Genomic DNA, 27,375 nt, shown 5'->3' on the forward strand with positions numbered 1-27,375 from the left:
AATGACATTATTTGTCTCGAAACCTTCTCGAGTAAACAAGTGTGTTCACAAAACTAAATGAAAACTGACATCTATCCCACTAATTTATGTGTTTAGAGTACAGGAACACCATTCAAGATCTTACATGTTGCAGCTTTTAGCACAGAAATGCAAAGCCAGATAAACTCCCATCAAGTGTTTTCAATGAAGTTTTAAAAGCAAAATCAGGAACATTCACGTTTGATTTCAGGATCGCTAACCACAATTGATTTGTTTTTCCTTTATCATCCATTTTATAACATGTCTTTCCCAACTCACCATTGGACATCTGCAGCTCGCTGGCTCTCTGCTTATCATGACAAATTATGATGGCTTACATGCTCTTCATTTCCCTCTGCAACGTGTTAATGATCAGCTGCAAAAACCCCTCAGGCGAAAGAAACAGAAGCTCATAAAACTTGAACTCTCGGAGGAAGTGGTGTCCAAGTCTGCAGAAGATGAAGACAGACCTTATAAAAGAAGCCAAAATCTACCAGGGGAAGAATTAAAACTCTGTAGGGAATTTGGATGACTCACGACCAGCCGAGCAAAACATAAGACAGACTCAAACACTCACAGACACACACAGCCTCCATGTGTGTAGTTCCACGCTCGCAGATTTCTGTTGGCACGGCGGCAAAACAAGAAAAGATGGTGGTCGACAACTGCTGGCAGTTCTTAAATGAGGTTCCCTCCTACACATCCCGCAACACATTTATGAAACAAGCTTGAGCAATGTGGGACTGTCTGTGTGCATAAGCAATTGAAAGAGGTTAGCAACTTTTCACATCGATATGTTCTAACTTTATTAATAGGCTTATTTAAGGTATGATGCAGTGACATGGTGGTCATATAAAACTATGAAATATGGCTTCTTTCTTCTCATTTGAGACGTTATTTATTCAGCATTTTTCGTTCTATTTGTCTTTTCTGTTGTAGAAGTGGAGTTCAATGTGAGCGTGTGGTGATTACAGAAATGGTGCACAAACAGAGCATTCTTTCTTTTTTTTTTAAATGGTGCCCATATAGCCTATTGCAAATATTATCACCGTTATCCTCTTGAAAAAAGCTTTTTTTTATTCTTTATTTTTTTTTTCAAGAGTTGCTTCATTCGTGTGGTTGACATTTAATCTCACCTGACATGTTTTCCACATAGAATGTTGAATTAATAGAATAAAAAACAAGTAGAAAAGAAAACACCAACCTCTTTAGAAATAAACAACCTCTTGAAACAAGCTGAAGTAGCCCATCCGCCTATACTTTGATACTAAAACTTCACCGAGGGGAAAAAGTGGTTGAATTGTTTAATGACTTCACTGTAGCCAATGACTTTTCCATCCTAGGCCTCCTACACAGATTGCACGAGTAGCCTTTTTTTCCCTTCTTCAGCACTTCAAGGAGACTCCCAAAACCCGCAGATGTGAAACGTATGCTACGTGGATCTGAGATACTGTACGTGATTGGCTGCAGGGTCTGTGTCAGTCTGGCTGGGAACCTGCTACTGGTTTCCCATCTATCCACACGCACACACACACGCACACACACACACACACACACACAGCCGCAGTCAGTCAGACAGACTGTAAGTCTCCCCGCAGAGGCGGCAGGCAGAGGGACAACAAACACTCCTCCTGCCTCGCAGAAACAGAAACCAAACAACTGCTGTAGAAGTAAAAGTCGACGCGATGTTCAGCGCGAAATGCTACCGTTTAGTCTGAGAAGAGAGCTCACAGTAAAGGAAAAAAAAGGCTGCTGAAAGTGGGTGAACTGTGACAGCAGCTGGAGAAATACACCGACGGATTTGTGGAACCGCACGTGGAAACCACTGAAACGCACAGCGGTAAGAAACCTAAAACTCCAGCAGCAAATGATATTTAGTGCACATATTTAGGCGTTTTCTGCACGAAAAAGTTGTATTCGTGCTTTGTAAGTAGGAAAGCCCTGGTGTTTTGATGTTGTTGTTCAGCGTTTTGGCGTTTCTACTGCGCTGATCATCGACCGAAACACTTTGCGGTCGAATTAGAACAAGTGCGCGCGCGACTCTTGCGTTGCTTCTTTACCTGTTGTCTACACGCTTGTTGTAAATGTCCTCACTAACCGATTTCATGAAGTAAGCACTTGTTTAACAGTGTTTCGGAAAAACAAACAAGGTGATGACGTAGCCTACTCCACCTTGGCTTTACCAGAGCGAACATAACTCCACACACACACACACACACACACACACACACACACACACACACACACACACACACACACACACACACACACACACACACACTGTCATTACTGTGTTTTAAGGTGTTCCTGGAGTTGATCCGCACACATTTTTATTTAGAACCGGTTCTTTCTGGAATGCAGCGTTATCCACTGTGTGTTGACAGGAAAGTGGCAAGTAAAATGCGTATTTTGACACCCCCATATACAGTATCTTGAGCGAAGTGACATTTTCAGAGCCTCAGACAAATATAGGCTGTATAGGTGTTGGCCAACTTGAATACCTGCATAGTCTGACGTGTATTCTGCGTAGGATTTATCATCCTTGCCGTGCTTCTCCAGCAGAATGTGCATGATTGTATTATTGAATCTTACATTTTAAATACATCATTTTGACATTATAAGCGGTGTTGGTCTGTCTTCTGTCTTAAACAACAGCACAAAGAAGTTTGGTGATACTCACCAGTCCACTTGGTGTTTTTTAAACATCCAGTGTACAATGAACCCGATCCTGCTGAAGGTATTTTCTCGCTAAAAAAAAACTGCCTCAGGAAAAAAAAGAGAGGAAAAAGTGATGTTCCCAGGGTATATTGATGTTACCGGTTGATGTTGTCATAGTTTTCCATATTTATTTTTGATACTCAACAATATTTTATCATGACCAAAACTGTATTGCGTCAAGTTATTGTACATATTCAAAGACAAACATTCAGAGTCCCATACTTTATTTTCATTTTTATTTTAACATGTTTTAGAAATTATTTGTCGAGTCCAAATCTTAAAAAAAAAAAAGGAAAACCTGCTTGTATTTAAAAGTCAGTATGAGGAACAGTCATCACATGTCTCCACTGCTCTGTCTCTGTAACAGGTTTGGATCCACAAGGCAGTTTCACTCCAGATAGCTGTGAGGCTCATAATCCCACCCTTGTGCCTCCCAACGACATTAACAAGCCCACTTACAATAAATGATTGCTTCCCCCTTTGCAAAAGTTGAAGACCTAATTTGCTCCGGCATGCCATAAAAGATAAGCTTAAACCATTGCCCATTCTTCATTGTCCAATTACATTCAGCATAATGTAAACTGTTGAGCTGGCTCCCTCCCTGTGTGTCCCTCACCTTAGCTTGTTCTGCTGCCAGAGAGGATAGATGTTTTTGAAGGAAGACAGAAAGATGATCATCAGATGAAAAGAGGAAGAGAAAAACCAGCCTGTCAGAATTTCTATATGGCCGTAAGATTTGAGTGCTTGAGAAATCCTCTGACTCACATGCACTGTGGCGTCCTCTCAGCGTTACATAAATGATACCTTACTTGCAATCATTATAAGCAAAACTCATTGTTTAGCAATACATAAATGGAGAAGTGGCTTTTAGAATGTTAGCCAACGTTGTTCCATGTCTATTATCCTACTCTATATGTCTTTATATCTACACTGCCATTCTTTGCTTTCTTTTAGCTTAACCTTATGTAAACCAATTATCCGCACTTTTGTATTGTTATTGCTTCAAGCCATTTGCCAGTGTATGGCTGAGTCATTGTAGTATGATCCCTGCAGTTCTCTAGAAGTCTATCTGTAAGTGCTCCTTGTTTGCTTTCCTACTGTTTACCACCACTGTTTAATCTCTCCCAAACGTCTCATTGTCATGAGGTGCTACTGCTTCAAGGATGTGACATGGTGGAGTCATGGCACGTCATTCGTTGATTCATGCCTACTTAGCACCATATAACATTCTATGGCTAGTTAATGACATAGAATAATGGATAAGTCCATCGACAGCTTCTTATGAAATAAAAGCTTTGAAGGAGGGCAGTTGTTCTCAACATCAAACGTTTCTGTAGTTTTTGTCTTTATGATATATGTTATGGATTGTTTTGCATCATATCAGAAGAGTCATAATGTGTAAAATGTATTTTCACATGGAAAAACTGCAGACCGCGCATAGCGAGAAGCTAATGAGGATCCATAATAAACACATAAACCCCCCCAGTCTCCACACACACACACACACACACACACACACACACACACACATTACTAGGGCTGGAAATCTTTGGATGTCTCAAGATTTGGTTCCAATTGTGATCCTTGGGATCGCGATTCAGTTTTGAATCTATTAATGATTCAGAACAATTTTGGATTCATCCAAGTCTATTTTTGAATTAGTATGTATTAGTTCAAGTATGTGTACTTCAGGATCTACTCCAGTCCTCTGTGAGACTGGCTAAATTTCTAAGAGCTAGCCATAGCATTTAGCAGCGAGTGACTGATTACCCCAAAAAAACCAAAACGATTTTTGGAAGATATGAATCCATTTCAAATCTGAGACGAGAAGAATCTCGATTTTTGCATCAATGGATTGTCTCCCCCCCCCACCTCTACACATTGCAGCTGCAGGATGACAAAGAACAAATACATAACCAGAAAGATCTTTAGCACAAGTTTTGTTTTTGTGTTTCCTCTTCTCTCTCTAAAAAAAAATAATTTCTATTGGAGCATTTCAAACAAACTGCTGTCAGTAAACCCTCTCACACTGTGCAAATGATGGGTGCAAAGTGCGAATGTGGGTTTCCAGCTTCATCGTCTGATATCACATTTATAATATTCTGGGAAGTGAAGCAGAAAACAAAATGGTTGGATTGCATATTCCTCTTGGGAATTTTGAGATAAAATATGAACCCTAACAACATTGTTCAGTTTTATAATAGATAGATAGATGGATAGATACTTTATTGATCCCGAGGGAAATTCAGGGCATCCAGTAGCAGTATACAGACAGGCAGGACACAAGACACAAGACATTGGTTACAGTACAAAACATTGGTTACAATACAATACAATACAATACACACCCGCGTTCCCCCATCCCCTCTCTATACAATAATCCCTCAAACAATTTACACTTCTGAAGTCTTTTTTGTAGATTTACTTGTCTTTAAAATACATGCTGTGACAATACAGGAGATGAATCTAAATCAAGCACATCAGAAGAGTTGTGGATGTCTGACATGGAAGAGGAACTGTGGGAGCTTTGTTAACTGGCGTTGGCACATTGGTTTGGTTGTGATGGAGAGATCTGATCTTAGATCTGCTAACTTGGAAAGCTACATGGAGTCTCATCCAGCTCGCATAAGCTGTCCTTCCATTGTGCTTTTCTTTGATGAAGTATTTACAAAGCTCTTTGCTGTTCTGTTTTGCACTATCTTCAAGGTCATTTCTGAGAAAATGAAACGTTAGGCCGTAATGTTCAACAATCCAGCCTCAGAGTAAAGCTACCACGGAGAAGGACAGACTTCTCTCGGATTCTCTGATGGCAGTTTTGGAGAATTACAGAGAAGAAATATTGCTTCAAAGATGGGCTTTTCTTTCACTGACGTTTTAACCTTGTGTTATGAAATACCACAGAGAGTTTCTCCTCAGCATGAACAGGAATGTCGAGTTTTACAACATAATAATTCTTCGATTTATTGGCCCTTATCAACTCTCATGACTTGTAAGTGACCTGAGATTTTAACAATGGAACTACCGATGTAAAAAGAGACAGTTGTCTCTTTTATGTAAGTCAATGTTGCACTTCTGTAAGATTTGATTTTGATACATGGCAGGCTGGCGCTGACACCATGAAAACAGCAGGGTGGATGGCAGAATGTCTCAGTTCTTTCATGAGAGGTAACAGTCACCATCTGTTCTCGTGGTGATGCTGGATGTGGCTCGCTCAATGTGACACCGTTGCGTGACATCACTCTCTAAAGATGTTATCGATGAAGACGGGTGTGAACTGAGGGAGGTCTTTCTGAAAAAAAAAAAAAAAATTCAAGGCTGCGAGTTGTTCAGAGCCAAACGTGAAAGACCATGCATGAGAGGCTGCAGATGAGGCAAAGTGTTTCACTTCATTCATGCAGCTTTAAGGAGTGCAGCGGGAATGAAAGAAAGTTTCCAAAGCCAGTCAGATGTGAGTGGGAGGAGTAGATACAGACGATGAATTGCTTCTTGTGGAGGATTTTATTATCTGCTCGAGTTTGTTATCTTGGCAGATGGAAACATCATTTTGTTCCAATTTGTGAAGCGTTATCCTTTTGTACATCATACTCATTCAGCTCGAGTGAATGAAGTTGACACACTGTGGTGACTTCTTCCCCACTTGCTGTCTGCTGTCGCTTGATGGTCAGTAATTCATTTATCCTGTTGACGTGTTATCTGCAAGAAAGAAAAAAAAGAGCTTGTTGACAGACTGCAGTGTGCCTTCATGTATTCATAGCACGTATGCATTTTGAAAAGACAATTGTGACGTTTGTCTGTTCAAAGCGCTTTAGGAATATTTGAACTTGCTTACTCGTGCAGACATTTTCAGAGTGTATTTGTTTTCTTGTTTTGAATCTTTAGAAAAGAAGACCAAACTCTCCGCTTCAAAAAAAAAAAAAAAAAAGTTTCTCAGCAGCAGTCTGTGACACATCTGTCTGTTTGGGCTTTTCTAAAATGCACAATACTTACAGAAAAAGGACTTTTGGTGTTTTCTACTCGTTGCAGCCGACAGAAAGTTAAGGATGAGTTTTTATTTCCTTTCAGTTTTTTAATATTCTCTGAGACATGTTGCTTTGATTTTCTTTCTGATAAATGTTTTTTTTTTTTTTTTATGCAGACGACCTGCCTTTACTGTAACTTTTAACATCTGTGTAGTAAGTCACTGCGGATCTGTTGGATCCATTGTGATTAGCCTGAACGATCAATCAGCCGGTAATATCTGCTGATCACTGACTATCACCAGTCAAAATATTTGTATTCCGCTAGCAGCTGTCTGTCTGGCTGTCACAAGCAAAGTGAGCTAAGCATCATCACCCTCCAGAGTGTAAAGCAATCTGGTCTCCATTTAACATCTTGTGTATCTTAATCTCTGCAGATTGAATTAGATCTTAATAGATATCGGCTGATGCATCATGATCAGATTTGCTTCCCTCCTCAAAAAAAATCCCATATTGACCGAGCCGCTTTTTTAAGTGCTCTCTATCTACATAGCTCTCACACCGACCACTGTCAGCCTTTTAATTAGACAAGCAGCAGAGTAAATAAAGGAAGTAAGTCCTCCTTGATAGATGTTTTGCCTGTGCCAACCGAAGGTTTCGCACTGACTTCGTATCTCTCTTGAAAAGAAATTCAAGCCAGACAAATGCGCATCCACCTTTCTTTTTGGGTCCCCCTGCACCGCCTCTGTCACTTCTGCTGCCACACCCGACTCCCATGGGCCCTCGCGCGCGTGCAGCCTGGAGAGCAGCACTGTGTTGAAGCCAAAAAAAAAAAAGAAGTGGCCGCTCAGGAATCTCGAAAGACCCCCACTCCAATGAGTTCCCAGGAGAGCCATGAGCACTGACTGAACAGATTTCACATTAACACACTGGGCAAGAGAGAAGCGAGGGAACGAGCAGGGAACGCTGGTGCTCCTCTGACTGCTTGGCAACACGCAGGCCGAGTTAATGAAGTGTTTTTGTAAGGGGCGCTGCTTGGGAATGGGGTGATAAGCAGCCGTAAAATATATGTATGTCGTTTTCACTGCTGTAGCAGCTCCTTGGCTCCTTTTTGAAGCGCTCAGCCTCGCACTGTGAGCATTGCATAAGACTGCTCGAAGTCAAACCAGAAGCCATGCATAGGAGCTGGCAACATTTCACTGCCTTGAGGTTCCATTCAGCCTCGTCTTCATCCGTCTTGTTTTCTTCCCTGCATCGCCCCTTCCCCTCATCCCTCCCTCCTGTCATGCTTCAGTGGGCCACATGAGGGGAGATGTGCCCCCCCCCTTCGCCTGGTGACAGCTTGCGGGGAGATATGGGTAGCCTCTACAACTTGAGGAAGCAGGAGAGGAGGGAATCCAGAGATGCCAGGGGATTATAGAGTGAGCACGGAGAGAAACTCCACTGGGTTTATTTTTGACAACACAACAATAAGACCTTTGACTTTTGCACAAAGAACGCTGGCTTTCCGTTTTTGTTTTCTTCCCCGCGTCGTCCAGTAATTCAGAAGGGAAGAGACTTTTCAGAAATACTCAGGAGGAAGGGCTAAATTTATTTCAGTATGAATACAGATGTGGACAGTCTTACGCACATGTGTAGGTTGGTTAGTGCGTGGTATGATGAGCTCGCAATTGTGCGATGAATTTACCCCTCAGCTAGTTAGTATGAAATGCTTTTCAGAATAGAGTAACCATTGTCTTCAAACTCAAGTTTCAGACTCGGACTTGAGTCATGCCAAAGCTGCACACAAGCGTGACTTGACTTATTCTTGTCCCTTAAAGACTTCAGGCTTAACATGGACTCGAGATTTGCCGACCCTTTTTAATTTTGTATTTCTGGCTGTTGCCTTTAGCCGGGCCGCTGCCTCGAACCTTAAATGTTAAGAAGAAGCCCACAAAATATTCTCTTACATGCAGTATACACAAGTTTCCTGCTCTCTTCTGCTTCACCACACTCACTCTCTCTCTTTGTGTCGCTCAACCATTCAGTCACCACGCACTGTCTTACATGGTTGCATAGGGAGGAGAGATGAAGATTATACTAATGGAACACCTACCATTGAGAAAAGAGAGGGTAAGAATTCAGCCTCTTTCGTCGTTTCTCATTACTGATAAAATGACGGGTCGGATCCCACTGCGTCGGATCCCTCTCCTATAATAAACACAGACAAGACAGCAGGACATGATTTGAAAAGTGAAGGGCTCGAGATCAAGGCTGTTGAATTTTTAAATAAGCCTGAAAGATTTACTCTGTAGCCCACATGTTTGGATGTTGGTTGATCTTCTAGATTCCAAAGGAAGGCTTATTCATTAGCCTCTCTAATTACTCACCACAAAGTCTTGGCCCAGGAATTTGTTTACTGTGAAGTTTTGCATCGCTAAAAGAGAAGGAGGGTGTGCAGAGGAAGTGAAGAGATAAAGAGATGGCCAAGTCGACGAGACTCTAATCTGATGTGAACACGTCCGCGTTGGGGTGTAACAAAATATTCAAACATTGCTTACGTGCTTGGTGACAAAAGATCGATTTCCCCAAATCGCTGTTTTGATGTTCAGCTAATGGATAGCATGCAAAAATGTGTGGCATTGGTTCAAATATGGGTTGGGATTCAACAAGTGATTGTTTTTTTTTTTTTACCTCAATTAGATTAGTCTCTTCTGTTTGAACATGAACGTGTAAACCATGACAGGAAAAGGTAACAACGTATTGGTTTGTGCGACAAGACCGCCTTCACCACATGATGCAGCATTAAACGGGTTTTGCATCGGTACTCGGTTCAAGAAAGAAGAGCTCACTGCAGAGCTAATTCTTGACACTGTATTCTGTCCAAGCTTTTTCATTGTACTGCCGTCGAGTTCTTTGGTAGGTGGAGACGTTGGCTTTAGCACTTTTTACTGCTCATGTAAACCTTTTACTGCTGCAGGATCTGATTGTATAATCATCAGTGAATGAAACTTTGACTCCACGTGCTTCTCGTCAGCTGCTTTGAAATCTTGCTGCCACTGTAAGGAAACCACTTTGTGCTTTGTTGTTTATTAGCGCGTCGGTCTGATGAAGGCATTGTTTTGCTGTCTGGCTGGCTCGGCTTTGCAGCGGAGTAATTCCTTGTTTGGTTCAGACTGATGGATAGTTTGCCTTGTCACGGTAGCCTTTGAGGTATGTGGTTGTGAGCTGTGCACGGCTGAGAAAAGGATGAAACTTCATTCAACGTCAGGAGATCATAACTCACCTTCTTCTATGTTAATGCATCCTCTGTTTAAACACAGTTTGACTAGCTTAGCACAGATTTCCCCGACACCATCGGATTCTATTCTGTCTCTCTCTGGTGGTATATTCCAAGTCACCAAGAAATAATATAACAACTTGAAGTTGGCTTGTAATAATAAAAAGTGAACATGATTGCTGTTCTGAGACTTATCAGCTTGAAGTCATTTCATCCCTTGCGAGTGGCACCACTTCCAAGGAGAACATTGGCGATGCATTTCGAGGGACGGAGCGTGGAGACGCATGACGACGCAAGCATTCAAACTCTGTCATTATTTGAACGTGCCATACACTGTGTCCAGTGGAGGGTGTATAAATCCAGATTGGTTGTGTGTGCTGAAGACGGAGGAGAGTGAGTGGCCTGAGGCGGAGGTCGTGAGCGCTCTGTAAACTTAAGCTGTTCCCGTTCAACCTTTCCCCATGGCGTGATTTCTCCTGCTCATTTCATGTCAATTTAACCGTAGTTACACATCAGCAAATTCACCAAGTAACAAAAAACACATTATTCTACGTCCCTCTAGAGCAGAGATTTTTTTTTTTTAAGAAGAAGTAACAAGATGGATGTTAAAGTTTGGGTTAGGCGACGACTGGAGCAGGAAACCAGACATCTGCTTTGTTGAGTTTTTTTATTTCCAAAAATACCTACTTCTCTCTCTCTCTGTCTCTCTCTCTCTCTGTCTCTCTCTCTCTCTGTCTCATCTTCCAATGTCCATCCAACAATTTTCCCCTCCTACCTGTGTGCTGTGCAACACTCACAGGCAGAGTGGACCTCAGTGTCAGTAACATTCCAGATGGTAGTACTCAGTACAGCTCACGCTGGTTGGGTGTGCCATTACGAAACAGGGCCCTTTATGTTACATGAGCCACTGCTCTCATGGTATCTGGCATGGTCGTGGAGTAATTTATCGGACACTTCGATCTATGCACCAACAAAAAGTTGTTTTTGCACCGGAAGAAAGTTTTTGCAACACAACAATGAGATATTGCGTTTGGAAATGACGTGTGATATTACACGTTCAAATCATTGTCCTGTTCTTGATAAAACCTTCTCTCTCTGTCTCATTTTTATACAGACTTCTTCATTACGCTGAAGATAGAGCTTGTTATTGGATAGAGACTATTATTCACGAGAGACCTCTCACCTGGTACGCCTCGTCCCTCTTCTCTGATTTATCTCATTTGCCCCTTTCTCTCATTTCCTCCTTCAGTGAAGGTCGGATCTGCTCCTCTCCACTTGAATCGTCGTCAGCTGAGAACTCCTGCCGACTTCAGACATGAGTGCCAAGTCCGCCATCAACAAGGAGGTCTTCATCCCCCATGATGAGAAGATGCTTGCAGCGGTGCAGGTGAAGCGGAGAACCAAGAAGAAGATCCCCTTCCTGGCCACTGGTGGTCAGGGAGACTATATGACCTTCATCTGTGTCTCAGGTCAGAGCCAACATGAACGTCTCTTCTCTCTTTTAATCTTTGCATTTTAGCTGGACGCCTTTGACCTGCTTTTCTGTTGGCAGTCTGTCATGCAGTTTTGCATCCAAAATCACATTACTATACGTCTCCTTTCATTCTCCTGCTAATGGTCATATTGATGAGCCTGTTTACGTTTCTTCTGCAACAAAGATGTCACGATAATCAATTTACTGCTGCGTTTAGGTCAACGCTCTTTAAGCAGATTAGATTTACGCTGACGAGAAATAATTGTTTTACCAAAAAAGGAGCTTTAAATCATTTTGTCTTTCAGTGTGAACATAAGATGAGATATTGCTGGCTAATTGAATACGCCAAGCATATTATTCATGAGGAGAATAGCTGCAGTCTATTAATCTCAGTGCCAGCAAAACAGTTTATGAAGATCAATGACATTTCAGAATCCTCCCAGTTTGAGTGTGTATTAATTTAAACCCCGCTTTAGCAGCCGGTCACATCCCTAAAAGGTCAAAGTAGCTAAACGGTGACTTAGATTCATCTCCAGTTGTTTCACTATTCAACGCCGAGCTTCTATGTTTTGTTATGTTGGACATGTTACTCAAATGAAGATTTCAGAAAAAAGGACACTGTCTTTATTCTGAAGGGTTAATGATGAGCCGTTTCTCCTTCGATGTGAAAATGACTGTTGGTTGATCTGATGCCAGTCTCGTCACGTCCTGAGCCTTCACCTCTGTGGCCCTTTTGAGGGCTGCTGTTCGGAAATATATCGAAGCCACTGAAGAGCCAGGCTGCAGGGAAAGTCATGAATTATCTATGCATGTTCCAAAGCATGTTTCAGTAAGGATTACAACGGGATACTACGGATTCTATGGATAGATCTCACAGTGGTTTGAAGTGGATGACCATTAATCAATGACCTTGACATACAAAGACATGAGTCTTTGTATTGGCTTTTTACCATTACCTTAAAGGAATAAGCTAAATTAACTTCTAACTGTAGAGAGTACAGTGACATTGATGTGTGAACAGAGAAAACCTGTTGATGACGCCGTGTTGGAGAGTGGACATATAAAAATGTTCTTTTAGAAATGTCTGCAAGTTACTACAACCAACAATGCACGTACTGAAATTCATCTCAAACTTCAGGTGATTTGAAACATCAAAGCCTTAAATTCACTCATTTGACAAGTTTAAATCAGCTCTCATCAGCCTGAGAGGCATCGACCATGAACTGCAACGTCAGTGGTTTGTGCCTGGTCGAGGATGTTCTCTTCCATCTCTTTCTCCTCATTTCTGGCCTCCGTGAAACGTTGACCATTTTATAATGGTTCAAAATTCTGCATTTAAAACAAACAATTAATCGTATTGAAATCAACTAAAATATCAATTACTTCTTCAGAATGCCGTTGATTCATCATCTGCATCAAACTGCTTAAACTACAAACCTGCAAAGCTGACAAAATATCTGGGCAGGTTGTGTTTCAATGTGTGTATGTGTGTCTTGGTCTAACCAGGACAGAGGGATGGAACTTCTGAGGCAGGGTTAGCCTCATATCTGAGGGGAGGATTTGAAGGGTAGCCAATTTAAAGTGGCTCAAAGCTGCTATCAGTGCAGGATTTAGACCTCTGATCTCTGCATCATTCGGTTTGAGCAAGACAGGTTGGCTCCAAATGTGCTCAAAGGATGAGGAGGTTTTCCTATTGACAATTTCTATCATGGCTTAAAGGTATCTCCGTTTTTCAATTTGGTACTTGTAATGTTAGACTGTGGGATATTAAAGTCTGTTTACTTTTTATATAACCAAGCTGAACAGGTGAATCTGCACTTGTTGTCCACGGATGATGTAAGTGGGAATTTTAAAGGAAGGCAAAACTTCAATCCATTATTTGGTATATTTGAAAAGAATTTGCAGTTTAAACAAATTAAGACAGTTCCAGTTTAGTTGTCTGGCCTCTCTACTACTTACATGACTCCATATACAGAATGCGTCTCCTGCCTGGGTCATCCTGTTAAGTGTTTTCAGCTGGCTGCGCTATACTGAGCTGCTGTTTTGTGTGGCATGTGGGAGTAGTGAAGGCAAGCTCTGTTATTCACTTCAGCTTATCATGTGACATTTCTTTAAACCATTCAAGCATTGTTAGGAGTTTTGTGTGTCTGTGTGTGTGTGCTTGTGTGAGTGTGTGTGCTCCTGTGCTTGCACTGTTGCACCATGGAGCGCCTCCAAGCTAACTGGAGATACAAGACTGGTGTGTGTGTGACTTTGAGTGTTTGGTATGTGTATAGATATGTCAAAGCACTGTGTGTGTATATAAGGGAGGGGGAAGGGGTTTGCTGACAGTCTCATGGCTACAGTAGCAGTTAGTGGAGTCCTAAGGGCCATACAGTGGCAGGGTTATGTAACCTGTGGTATCTCACAGCGAAAGGGAGCCTGCAGAATAAGTGGCTTTATAGAGACAGCCGTTGGCACTTTTGTTCTTTAGATGAGCAGGGTGCCAACATGACACAACAGGCCTTTACTGTTGCTCCAGAATCATATGCTGTCATACTGCCATGAGATCAGACTTGTACAAAAAATTACCAGCAATTTGATCGACTGTTGTTAAGTTCTTATCATCAGAACAAAGCGATGCTTTCACAGCCGTGTAAGATGAATATTATGCACTCGACCCTGAAACCAAGGCAGTTAGTTGAAGGGCTCTCTTTAAGTGTGGGCGAGTCTGAGTCTTTGAAATAGACGTTTGTTAAAAAAAAGCTTTTTGTCTTCGGTGGAGAGCTACATCTATGAGTGGAAGAACAAGGCCTGGACAGATGCCAGTGTTTTCTTGTTTCAGAATTAACTGTGTATTCAGAAAAAAAGCACATGGTCTGGCTCACATGGTGTGCCTTGTGAAATCTTGAAATGAGTCGTATGGAAGAAACATGGAATATCTACATAGCAACAAACAAAACTCCCACATTCTTTAAGTGTTTGGTTAATTTAAAAAAAGACAAGTAGGTTGTTCTTGGTGCCGAATTAAGATCAAAGTAATATTGTTAACTGTCTGTTTTGTTTTGAAGTGTCTCCTCACCGGAGCTTGTGTCAGACTTCGCTGTCATTTCGACACGGCCAAAAGTTTTTATTACTTGTCATTTTCATTTATTTTAATGATATCAAATATTCAGCCTGTGGCTATCCCTTGATCTGTCTGTAAACAAACAATGAAACGCATCGCTTGATCAGTCACCTGTCGTGTAAGAAATGAACCTGGACACCTTTTTATTGAACGACCACCTGACAAAACCCCGCAGAACTTCTCACTGGAGCTACAGTTATGGTTAAATTGTTGCTAAAGTTAGCATCCATAAGCTTATATTTATCAAATCAGTCAGTTACTGTGGTGTGTGTGTGTGTGTGCTAGCAAACGTACGCTAGCGTTAGCTCGAACCACCCTCGGAGTAACATGAAGCAAAATGTTAGCTTAAATTTACATGTGCAACAGCCATATAAACGGTCACTGATCAGATGAGACCCGAAGACTCTTATAGAAAGATACATTACTCTCTTAGACTCTGATTAAAACAACACGTATGCTGGACATAAACACACTTGAACCCTCGGTGTTATTTCCTTTGTAAAGAACATTTATTATTGTTTTGTTAAGTGTTGTTTTCACACTGCCCCCTGCAGTTTTAAAAGAATGAAAGAAAAAAGGAAAGAGTATTGTGAATTCTTCAATATATAAGGAGAAACATTCAAAAAATGTTTTTTTTTTTTGCCAGATTTGAGTTCAGTTCCAAATGTGGTCCAAAGCTAAACGCTCTGCGTCTGTGCTCTGGCTCTACCTCACCTCTTTGACCAGTTGTAGCCTTGCCTGTGTCGGGGCTGTGATTTCTAAGATGTCTTTGATCTTAAACAAAGAAAAAACAATGTTACTGCACACAGGAACATATGATAACACTTTCACAGCAACATCAGGGGTCTTGATGACGTAGGAGTGTGTTGGAGTGGAGCCAGAAGTTCAACAGGGTGTGAGTTGGATAGAAAGCTTTCCCTTTGATCACTGGGTTCCATGTGGTGCCTTTACTGCTGGACTCAGGGCTGCAAACACTGGACCGCCCACAGAATGTTTGGTAGGAGAGACGTGAGACACTGTGAGGCTTCTCTGCAGCTTTAGTAGTCTACATGGTATCATTTCTTTGATTGATTCGGGAGGAAAACATATTTTCTTTCTTTCCAATTCTGATTATTTTCAGCACCTTGTTGTAAACTTGATTAGCCTTTTGCCACTATATCATTGAATTTATTTTTCACATACCTTTGTCCAAGTTATCACATGCTTTAATGTGTAGAGGAAGCGTAATGTTTAAAGGTCTGAAACTGTGAAATCATTTGGCTTTCATGGATTTTTTACATTTCATTATAGATGCACATTGTGCTTGTTCCACCGACATGAATGGTTACAGAAGTGAAAGCAATGCACTGGTACAGGATATATTTAAACCTCATGAATGCATGTTGTTAAACTGTGAATTCACATGTGGGAGGCGTGTGGGCACCCCTGTTTACGGGTGAATTCATGTGCTATGAGTTTATGCAGGCATGTTGTTTTGTGGGCTGACATACATGAATAATGTTGTGTGTAGGCTGTGACTCACGTATGTGAGGCTAAAAGCTCATATGTAGTGTTTGCTTGTGTCGCTCTCTTTGTGTGATTGAAAGGAGTGATCATTGGTTTCTACAGTGCTTTCACAGTCCTTTTGATGGCGGGCGCCATATTGAAACTGCAATCTCAACCAAACCTCCGTCAACCTTGTATTAATTAGATGAGCGGTTTATGTGGGTCTTAAGCCTCATGGCAAACAACTCTTGTGCACCCTCTCTCTCTCCCCCGCTCTCGCACAAACGCACCAATTTTTGCCCCCCCCCCTTTTTTTACTCCTCGGTTGCATAATAAACATTACATATGATATACTTTAATTGGAGCAAGTGATTTATGTCATTTGTAATACCATTTTGACCATATTTTACTATTTCTCATTCACGTGTCATCAACGAGCTCAGTTTGTTGGAGGAACAGACATCTCTCTCTTTCCGTCGAAGAAAAAGCACTTCATCTACTTCATGTAGTTAGCGGATTGGTCTGTGTGTTGCACTTTCAGCTTCATGCCTATTCATCATCGGGCAAACTTGTAGCTATTGATCACATGGTTGTAAGTATGGGCAAGCAGATCCTGCGGCTCACTGCTATATTAATAATTCTCAGGCCAATTTAAAAAGTTAGATCAGTTATGACCTCGGTTACTCAGTCCAAAAAAAAAGCGTCAGTCTGACTTTTTGTTTTAAAAATGGATGCATATCAGATGGTAGATGTTTCTACCAATTCTAGCCCACAGATACATATTTATGTACTTATTTAAAATGATCTGTGAGGTTGTTCAAAATCTTTCTGTTTGAGGGAAAAATGTACAATAGGAATGAAATGCAGGGTTACAAACTACACCAATGTCTCACGTTAATGTCTGTCTGTCTGTCTGTCTGTCTGTCTGTCTGTCTGTCTGTCTGTCTGTCTGTCTGTCTGTCTGTCTGTCTGTCTGTCTGTCTGTCTGTCTGTCTGTCTGTCTGTCTGTCTTGTCAAAAGTTAGCTTCATCTTAGCTGCTGAATCTAACTAATAGGACTTAAACAAACATTTCCGGGAGCCTGCTGGACAATTTGCTAATGGGGTTCAGCCGGGCATGGGTGGTCTGTGTTCTATCGTGAAGTATGTTACCACAGTCCTTGTTAAGGTGTGTGTGTGTGTGTGTGTGTGTGTGTGTGTGTGTGTGTGTGTGTGTGTGTGTGTGTGTGTGTGTGTGTGTGTGTGTGTGTGTGTGTGTGTGTGTGTGTGTGTGTGTGTGTGTGTGTGTGTGTGTGTGTGTGTGTGTGTGTGTGTGTGTGTGTGTGTGTGTGTGTGTGTGTGTGTGCGCGTTCATTCGCATGTTTGCCATTTGTTACAAATATCTCTCTGTGTCAGTTTGCTATGGCAGTCTTTATCTATACTCATTAGTTTGTTGCTGAAGCACACCTCATCCATGACACACCACTCTTTAACACATGCACTGTCTTCTCATACTTGCCCTCACTTATCATGTCCATCCTCCCTTAAATACCCCAAACCCCTCTCCTCCAATCTCTTCTTGGATGGCGCTTCTTAAAGTCTTGGGAAAGGCTTCAGTGCTTCAATTCAAAAGAATTATAAGTCAGTTACAGTGTCTTCAAACTGGCATTTAATTTATTTTTATGAATACACTAAAAACAGAAAACAAATGTGAGTGATGCAAACTAACTGTAAAAACATGAAATACCTGGAGAAGCTGGTGTTATCCTGTGAATGTGTTATCCTCCCCCCCCCCCCCCCCCACGTACACACCCGCAGCAGGTGTAGTGGGATAGATGAAAGGCTCAGATGCTCAGCAGGTGGGCTGTGGTGTGTGTGTGTGTGTGTGTGTGTGCTGTTGTGCATACTTGTCGAGAGATGCCCAGCATATTTCATCCAGTCTGCAGAGAGTTGGTGGTGTCGGTTTCTGTGTATGTAGAGAAATCAGTTCATGCCCCAGAGATTCTGACAGCTCTCTCTGCTGTACCAATGCCAACCCTGTCTATCCTCCACCCCCCCTGTAGCCCCTCCTCCACCCCTCAGTGTCCCGCTCAGTCTACATACTTATCCAAACAAGACTTGGAAAAAACCTACAATTTTGAGTCTTTTTATTTTTCTACACAAACAAAAGTGTGTTTGTTGGAGCAGGAATCTGATGATCGGTGTGGTGCAGGCGACACTTGGTCGGTGGTTTGGAAGACTCGGCTCTCACAAACGCTTTAGCCACTGAATGGTTGCTTTGGGTGCAGCTCCTCTCCTGCATTGGGACACTGTTTGGAACAGGAGGGTTCCTGCGTACGCCAGAGAAACCCAGGATACGGTAGAAGATGGAAATAAAAGAGATGAAACAAAGGACCTGGGGGGGGGGAGAGAGAGAGAGATTCTGTTTGCACGTCGCATTCCTGGGGTGCAATGTTTTCTTCAGGGAGTTATTTGTGGTTAAAAGCTTCTCATCTTCTTTTGTTTACTGTTTGTGTTTTGAAGCAGTAAGCCTATCCCTTTATCCCTGAATTTATCTTAATGTAGCCAGTCTCAAGGGGAGTTGTGTGTATGTGCATGCTTGTTTGAGTTGGATTAATTTTCATCACACTTTCTATTTCAAAGGTGAAATGGAGGCTTGAAATGTGAATATTTTATTTTCTTGACTGTAACATGGAAATGTCCGTCATTTATTCCATGTGTGGGGCACAGATCCAGCTTGTCAAAAATAGAGCGAGGCGTGGCCGTCTTGTTTTGTGTACTGGTGTTGTGAAAGTGTTGATGGCACACGACTGTAATGGAAGGGCCCGGGGAGATGAGGTGATCACTGAGGATGTAATTATTCAAAAAAAGTAGAGCGCACCACACATGTTTCTGATATTTTGTACTCTTACCACATTTGTTGGCTCTCTAATAGAGGGACAACCTTGTCAACACAATTCCCCGTGTACCTGGGAAATCTCATCCCTGCGATGCTCTCAGCCGTTGTTTTCCTGCGAGAAGTTGGAAATATCTGACAATGCATGATCAGATTATATTCCCTTCAGCCAGATGTTGTGCTTTTGACAATGTATGACAAAACCATAAATAATCCAAGTTCACTATGTGGGACCTTTTTATCTAATTGCTTACCATGTTTCGCCCAGCGGTCTGTCCACTGTGTTTGGTGAACGGGCTGCACTGCTGTATCATAAGAAGGAGATTTGTCACAGAAGAACATAAATAACCAACTGTTGTTACCCAACCAAGAACGACTCTTTACTCTATTAATCCAGCTGAATAAATCTATCTCTAAAATATTTAAAGTAAAAACAAATATTTTATTGACATTACCTGATGAATACTAAACATCCTGCCAGAGTATTGTCATGTCTACACATTTTACACATTCATTTCCCCAGGCATTCAAAGCAGTCCTCCTTTAGTTGGAGACATTTCCAGATAAACAGAGTGAATATTTGTCTTCTGTCTGGGTCCTGTGGTTTTGATTTTTGTCATTTATTCTTTGCAAGTCTTACACAAGATCAAACTCGATTATAGCTATTTATTTGATTATTGTGTTAAAAATGATATAATAAGTTGTTTGACTTTGATTTCAAGCCCAGCCAGGCACTCATGGATCGTGTCTTTAACCCTCTTGAGATGTCTTCAGCCCATCAATCCCGACATCCCTGGATCCTCTTTGCGGCTCCGAGCTAACACTTCTGCGAAAACATCTTTTCTCATGCAGCTGTGGAGAGGCAGACTTCTACCATCCCAATAATGAAGTTACAGCCGATGTGTTATCGTGCTTCTTGTCTAACATGTCTCTTCTGTCCACCCCGGACATGCTTGCAGGATGGAACCTCTGTGCATCATCCTGCTGTCCACTTCTTTCCCTTGTTTCTCCGTTCTTTAAGCAGAACCTGAACAAACAGGACTCATTGATTCTGTGGATTTGAGTACAATCGAGACAAATATTTGTTCAGAATTAATCTCCAGTTTGTTTGAGTGTGTTTTGACATTCATTGTAAATACGCCCTGAGTTGGAATCTTTCAGGTTTAAGACACAGTGTGTGATTTTGCTGACCAACCGTGACGCATTTGGTGGCAGTAGTTCACATGAGAACGTTAAATCGCAGCGTTCCTTCTCCTGAGTAGTCAGTGTCATCTGTCTTTACAAGTCCTCACGTTGTTCATTTACCCGTCTCTGTTTGAGTTTGTTTGCAGTGACTCAAGCGTCCTTGATTGGGCCCCTTGTTTGTTTTAAAGCATCGTTATCGTAGAGGGTGACTTCTATTGTCTGCTGTAAAAGTGTTTTTGAAGGTTTTTGAAGAGTTAATGGAAAATGGAATAAAGGAAGAACTGGTGTTGAGTGAGAGTCACAGTGAAATGACCAGAAATGCTTTCAATGTGACAGGCCCAACACATTGAAAATGGTTGTGTTGTTAGATGTGAGTTCACACATTGATGTATTCCAAACATTGAAACAGCTCTCTGTTGGACGCAAATCAGAGCACAGGGACGTAGCAAAGCGTCTGTTGGCTGGAAAAGTGACACTGCACAATTCTCCTGGCTTCATTCCTCAGATTTATCATCAATATATCATCGATGGCTGACAAAACGTACATCTGCAAAAAGCATCTATTTGTATTGAAGCATGTGGCTCAAATGCTGCCAGATGGCATATTTTCACACTCTGTTCAGCAGATTGAAATGATCAGCACACTTTTATGAGTTTTTTGGTTTGATTTGTACTTCACATGAACTAATTCTTTAATAACTACGGATTCAATAACATTTTTATTTCAGTGACTGCTTTGTATCTTTAGCCGTTTTGATGGAAAGAGTTAAAAGATGTGTTGTTATGCAACAGAGACACATTTGAGTTTGGCTTCGTCTCCCTCATTTTAAACTACAGGTGCATCCAGTAAATCTGTTCACTTGACGGTTCCTCTGAGAGTCTGCTCTTCATAAAAGACTGTTTGACAAAAAAAATAAAAATTAAATACAAATAACATCTTCCAGCGAGTGGGATGACTACACTGTACAGAATGTAGAAGTGGACGGAGCTCTGGACGATGAAGGAGACAGACATGTAGGTGGAGAAGGGGAGGGAAAGATCTCAAGGGTGCTGACCTCTGATAGTCTTTACTGGAAAGAAGGAGAGTTTGAAATGGAAAGTGGAAGCTGGAAAATGTAACCTGAGTCATGAATGACTTGTTATGGGGAAAGAGATGAGAAAGATATCTCTTTGTGTATATGTTGCCATAAAGTAAAAGGCCTTGGAACTCAATCAATCATTACTTGTGTAGCACCAATTTATGACAGTTGTCTCGAGACGCTTTACAAAAGAGCAGATAAAAGAGCTGACTGTGAGTTAAGAAAAGATGCAGGGAGGATAACTCCTTTTGTATTCCTTGCATTCCTAGCGATGGTTGTGGGGCAGAGACAGGCGGGTGGTGGCTGGGCTTCTAACACATCCTGAGGAACCTATAAGATACGAGAGCTCAGGAGATGCCAGGAACATACAGTATGTGGTCAGTGACTAAAATTAACAGATAGTGAGAGGCAGTAATATAATGACAATGCAGAGAGAGAGAGAGAAATATAAGTGTAGAAAACAATATTCATCAAAACAATAATTAAAGAGTGAGTAAAATATGCATCAAAAAAATAGAGAGAGGAGCTCAAGGGGCCAGTTTGCCATTTATTTATAAAGGAAAGAAAATGTATTTCAAAGAGTGTTTGGAAAGTGGCTCAGTTCGTAGAGTTGTCGTTTCTCATCCAGAAGGTCTGGGGTTCGATCCCCAGCTCCTGCAGCAACATGCCTGACGTGTCTTTGGGCAAACTTCTAACCCTGATTTGCTCCCGCTGCTTTGTCAGCGGAGTATCCATCAGGGTGTAGTCTGAAGAAAATAGAAAAGTGTTTTAAAAGCTCGAGACCATTGACTTTATTTCACTACTGAACATTAAGTTTCATATTAATAGGTGAATACAGTTCATTTGCACTTTTCTATTATCCACACCACAGTCCTCTTTTTATGAGGTATGATCTCCAGGGAAATGTTGCAGATGATTTACAATTCTTCTGACGGCCAGAAAGGTGTTCAGTACCTCAAGTGCAGCATAAATAAAATATCCGCCTGAGCCAAAGGAGCTGATCAATTTCATGCAGGTCCTTTATAAACTGTCAGCCTCTCCTGAGGCCGTGTCTGCGCTCAGATAGATCCATGATTCTCAGAGCACAGTTTCCTCATCAGTTTCCTGTTTGTGTCACACTTCCTCCTCCGAGACATTCGGAGGGAGACGGAGAACATCTTTTTAGCTTTAGTAGACGCGTTCACTTAATCCTTGTTTTTAAGACGTTTTAATTTGATTTTTGTCCAGATTTATAGTATATCCATTCTTTCCACAGTGTTGAAGCTCCATTTCAAATGCTATTATGTGGCTTATAAAGCTGCAAGTATGATGTTTCACTATCAGCATGACAGAGATACACTTAGACACAAGAAACAGTAAGCACACACCTCTTGAGGACTCTTCTGTCTGACTTTAAAAACCTTGAAGAGAGCATATGTTCTCTCTCTCTCTCTCTCTCTCTCTCTCTCTCTCTCTCTCTCTCTCACTCTCACTCTCACTCTCTCTGGCTGTCCAATTATTTTCTGTTTGAATATCTGTGATGTTTGCCAGTTAGTGCAAGATGGCTTGTTTGACCGTGCGACTGTCTCTCTGGCAGAGGCGGAGTGTTGGTGGTACTAAGAGTATAAATGAACTTGGCTCATTCATGTGCACATTTAAAATAATACTCTGCATGTTCACTTTCTTCTAATCTAAGTCTCAGTTAGACATCACCATCATGTTCATGCTGGCAGTACAGGGCACTATATTTCTATTGGCAGATAGGCAAGCAAAAGTCAGGATGAATAAAACATGAAGCCGATCTGCAAGTGTTAAAAAAGGCAGTTCCCTGAATGGCCACTTGAGGCGGTCTCCAAAAGAAAGCCGATTCCAGTCACTGATGGACAGTCAGAGGTAGGTAAGTCATTTATTCGTACCTCCAAAGTCACTGAAGTAAAATTTTTTCAGAACTTATGGAGAATTATGGAGTTATTTTCATACAGATATTAGAGATCTGGTTTGAGTCCATGGAAAAGCCAGGCGGCTCTAACATGGGGATTCAGGGTTGCTGTTGGCTTGTGAGACGACGGTGGGCTTTACCCAGCTCATTTTCTTCCCCTGCAACTTTCTCTTTCTTGAATTGTGTTTGAGAAAGCTACTTTGCTTCTCCACTTCATATTTATAGTCTGGCAACACACCGGAAATGCTGACCTGGTCATTTAGTATGCCCACTGTTTTTGGCCGTCATCTCCGAGCAAGAATCTAGTCCTGTGCTCAATATCTGGGTGGCTTTCTACCTCAGCTAAACAACTTCCTGTCAGAAAGCCTTAGTGTAGCTCTCCCATGCTGCCAACATTGTTAACATAAAGTCTTCTAACCCCTTCATTTCCTCCCTATAAAGCTCAAGCAATGTGTGAGAAAGAATAAAAGGGCCTCAGCATCTTTTTAAAACCCCCCAAGTTTCTTCTTTAAAGTTGTCTTTACATTACTCAGGGAGAGGAACTGACTTGTTTAACTGCCGGTAAGTGATTGAGGCCAAGACTGAGAATTATCGATCAGGCTCTTTTGTAGAAAAGCCCTTGCAGGCCTCTCAGTAAATATTTGTTCGGCTCACTCCACTCCAGCCCTGAACTAAGAGAACAATGCAGACACCGTATGCTAATTTATACTTTCACACAGCGAACATTGAACACTGAGAAACCCCTCCTCTACTCATAAATAAAGAGAACGAGTAGAAGTGCTGATCCATTCATTTCAACTATGTGATTCATGGTGGTTGTCTGCCATGGCTGAGCTGTGGCTGTACACATGCGATTTTTCCCTCTTTACTCATGAGCCTTGTCACAAATTGATTCCTTGGTGGTTTCAAAAAGGTCGTCTCCTTGGCAGGTCTCATTTCCCATATATTATGTTATCATGTCATTGTGTCATTGAAATGTTTTATTCATAAGCAAACCTAATATTTAAAACAAGAAAATTAAAGATGAGCCAAACATGAGAGCTGTCTCAGAGGAGTGAATACTCTCAAACATGCCGACTCTCAGTTCTCTCTGAACTTGATGACTCACTTGCGCCTAACATATTGCATCTTCTCATCGTAATTTACCAATCTTTCTGTCATCCTGCAGGCGTTGTGCACATTTCCAGTGGGGTGGTTGTGTCACAGAGTGCAAAAAGGCAAAAAGGTTGTGCAATCAGGGTCCCCTCCTGTCCAGTCAGTCCGACCGAAGGTGACTGTTTTTCTAAGACTTGCTGTGTCCCAACCACGTTCCCCTTTTTGACCCCTCAAAAAGGACGATTTAAAAGTAGCAGAGAAGCCTCTCTGTAATAATATGGCATAGCAGGATTGATATCATCAAATGTAATGAATTCAGAGTTGAATCTGATTCCGCGGTTTTACGCTCGCTGAGCCTGATGATTCTTATATCATTGAAAGCCGCTAGTATTGATTTTGAAGGGAGGCCCAAGGATTTGCTGAGCCAGTCAATGTGGAGTTAACTCTATCAGTCTCTTTAAAAGGTCATGTGGATTTATCGACAGCCCCAAAACAGAGAACATTTTTGCCTTTCGAAGCAGATCTAAGTCCAGCTGCAGTCTACAAGACAAGGTGCAGAGAGCTGGCTTTGATACGGCACAAAACCAAAGCTCTATTTATTATCATTTCTGCATGTGTGTATCCATTTGTATGAGCACTTTAAGCTGCTGTATTGAAGGGAGAGGAAAGGAATGGTCAGTCAACAGATCCATAACAACTTTATAGTTGTACCTGTCTTTGCAGAGAGGTCTACACAGTGACTGATTTTGGCCTCCTTGGGGCTCACAAGCGCACAGTGCTTATTCTTACTTTTTGGACAGTGTCCAAGACATCCTTCTTCTTAATCTTTTTCCGAATCCATTTCCCCTCTGAGGCCTCAAGCAAGCGAGTGAGTAAAAGACAGTGAAGTAGAACTTAAAGTAGCTTCAAATGATTGAGCTGCAGTGTAGAGTTGAGAAGTTATCCATCGCAGTGTTCAGGTACGATCATAAGACGTGAACTGCTGTGCAGGAGACTGGTCCAAATTGCTGCGGCGTTTCGCACATGATAAGTAGGCGAGAGCCAATCGAAAGCTGTATTCAGACTGACAATTCAAGGCGTGGTACTTACGCCCCTGTAGACGTTTTGACTCAATCCGAACGTCGTGGAGGCGTAATGGGTGGACAAAGTGATCCTGTCTCTGTATCGCCTTCGCTGGTTGTAGCAGAGGCGTTGCAGGGTCAACGTGGTTTCATGTCTGTCTGTGAGTGTATGTGGAGCTCTCTCCTCTCTGTGCCGTGATTCTGCAAAGTTGTAACGCAACGTGAATTCGCGGACTGCAACAAGAATATTACACCAACCAAAAATCAAAATGGCCGAGCTTAGTTACGCTCCTTTTGCAGAAACACAGACTTAAAAGGCCTCAAGTTGTAGAGGGTGCAGTCCGGAAGCATACAAGCTACAAAAGTTCCCCTTTGGCTCTTTGATGGTGTGTTGGTTCACCTGTGCATGCTGCTGCTTCTGTTTGTTAGAACAGGCCATTAGTGTGGCGCAGCTTGGATTGAAACAGGCACCACTATGTCTACCGAGCCACTGCTGGAATAATTGGACCTTGTGGGGAACATCAGACTAATTCTCGGAAAAATCCCACATTCACGAAAGCAGCACACACACCATATACACACTGTACCCCATAATGTCACTCCTTCTTACAGTCATCAGACTGACACCAGCCTGTTATCAGATTAGAATTAAGATTTTATACTTTCCACAAACAATTCTTGAGCAATACTGTGGTCGAGTCAAAGTCCAGACGGCTAATTGGACAGAGAAACTGTTCGGATGAACCACAGTTCGACTCGTTCCGGGGGGAAGAAACATTTGGCCCCAACATTCCACTGGCAATTTTCACCTGAGTGAAACATTTGTCAGAAACTTGTTAGATGGTCAAGAATGTCTCCCCTGTGTTTAAAACAGCGAGTTAAAAAAAAAAAAACCCTTGTAATGAAATATACTTCAACTGGTTGCTTTTTTTTTTCCCCTGCTAAAAAAGCTTTTTTAGAAACAGAAGAACATAAAATTCAAAAGATGCAAAAATGAAATCTTTCCAATTACATGTGAACTTTGAGTCCTCGAAAAGAAAAGAGGGCGTCTGTTTCATATAATCAGATAGGCTGAAGCTTTCCTGAACAAAACATTCTTTAATCAAGGCATTTGCTGATGGACGTGAAATACAACAGCTGGCAAAAGACCTGGAGTCAAACTTGGGCTTTTTTCAATGAATTTATCAGATGAAATTATCAAAACAAAACTGTTAGACTTAGCGTGCTATCAGTCTTACATCGATTCTCGAAAATAACATGCAACACAAAGCATGTTTAGTTAACCTGTAATCGGCCTGATGCTGATTTTCTACATTTGCATGTACTCCTTCACAGCTGATGTTTGAACTCAAAGGACTGGGATAACCATTAAGATAGAGTTCGCCCAGCTGTTGTGAGGCTTCATTCTGTCCTGATATGGCCTGTTCACAGCTCTTCTAGTAAAGAGATAAAAGTGAGGAGGGCGTCACTTTCTTTTCCTCCCCCTCTCACTTCTATGTATTTTACCTTCTCCTGTTTATATTGAACATCTGTGTCTCTCCCACAACTCCTTCATACAGCACTTCCTTGATTATTATCTTTAGTAAAATATGAGCTGGAGTCTTTGGATTAAAGCTCAGTTAAATAGATTCTGTCCTCCCAGAAGAGCACAAAAAGCAGCAACAGTTTGGACTGAACACATTTACCTTGTTAATTACTTCAATATAATTAACCAGTTACCCGCTGTCACGCACGCTTGTCTGCATTAGCTTAACTTGTTGGTTCAACCAAGTAGTGTTTATATAGAGACCCCTGATGTGAGTCAAATATTCTGCTCAGCTTGCAATGTAGCCACCTGCTACATGTGTTGACTGTTAGCCATGAACTGGCTCTAGTTAATGGGCCTGTGAACAGACAGCTTCTCATAGCAGCAGAAAATGAAAATGAAGTGATATGAAGGCTGTTTTTTAGGTTAAACTGTCATTGACCGGAGCAGTCCTAGCACTGCTAACGTTAGCAGTCCTAGCACTGCTAACGTTAGCCACACTCTGCAAACTGAATCTATTGTTCATTACAATTTCAAATAAATTGCGCTAATTTGTAACTGTTTTATGAGTGTTTTCCTACCTGTCCAGTCCGTTACTCTGAATTTCAATTACTGTCGAGGTA

The 27,375-nt window shown here is 41.7% G+C and overlaps 2 protein-coding genes across 3 annotated transcripts in view; one reads left to right on the forward strand and one right to left on the reverse strand.

Annotated features, from left to right (window-relative positions):
- Positions 1 to 27,375, reverse strand: part of lclat1 (lysocardiolipin acyltransferase 1) — a 290,110-nt gene that overhangs the window by 209,112 nt on the left and 53,623 nt on the right. The window lies entirely within an intron of this gene.
- stxbp6 (syntaxin binding protein 6 (amisyn)) overlaps positions 1,464 to 27,375 on the forward strand; it is a 54,772-nt gene continuing 28,860 nt past the window's right edge. Inside the window, exons 1-2 of one of the 2 annotated variants that reach the window (XM_079369200.1) lie at positions 1,464 to 1,858; positions 11,201 to 11,420. In XM_079369200.1, coding sequence (XP_079225326.1) covers positions 11,267 to 11,420 — 154 coding nt within the window. In that variant the 5' untranslated portion in view covers positions 1,464 to 1,858; positions 11,201 to 11,266. The remainder of the gene's footprint in view (positions 1,859 to 11,200; positions 11,421 to 27,375) is intronic. The other variant, XM_079369201.1, reaches the window with a different exon arrangement.

The sequence above is a fragment of the Symphodus melops genome, assembly GCF_947650265.1.
Source record: "Symphodus melops genome assembly, chromosome: 19".
NCBI classification, from domain to species: Eukaryota; Metazoa; Chordata; class Actinopteri; order Labriformes; family Labridae; genus Symphodus; species Symphodus melops.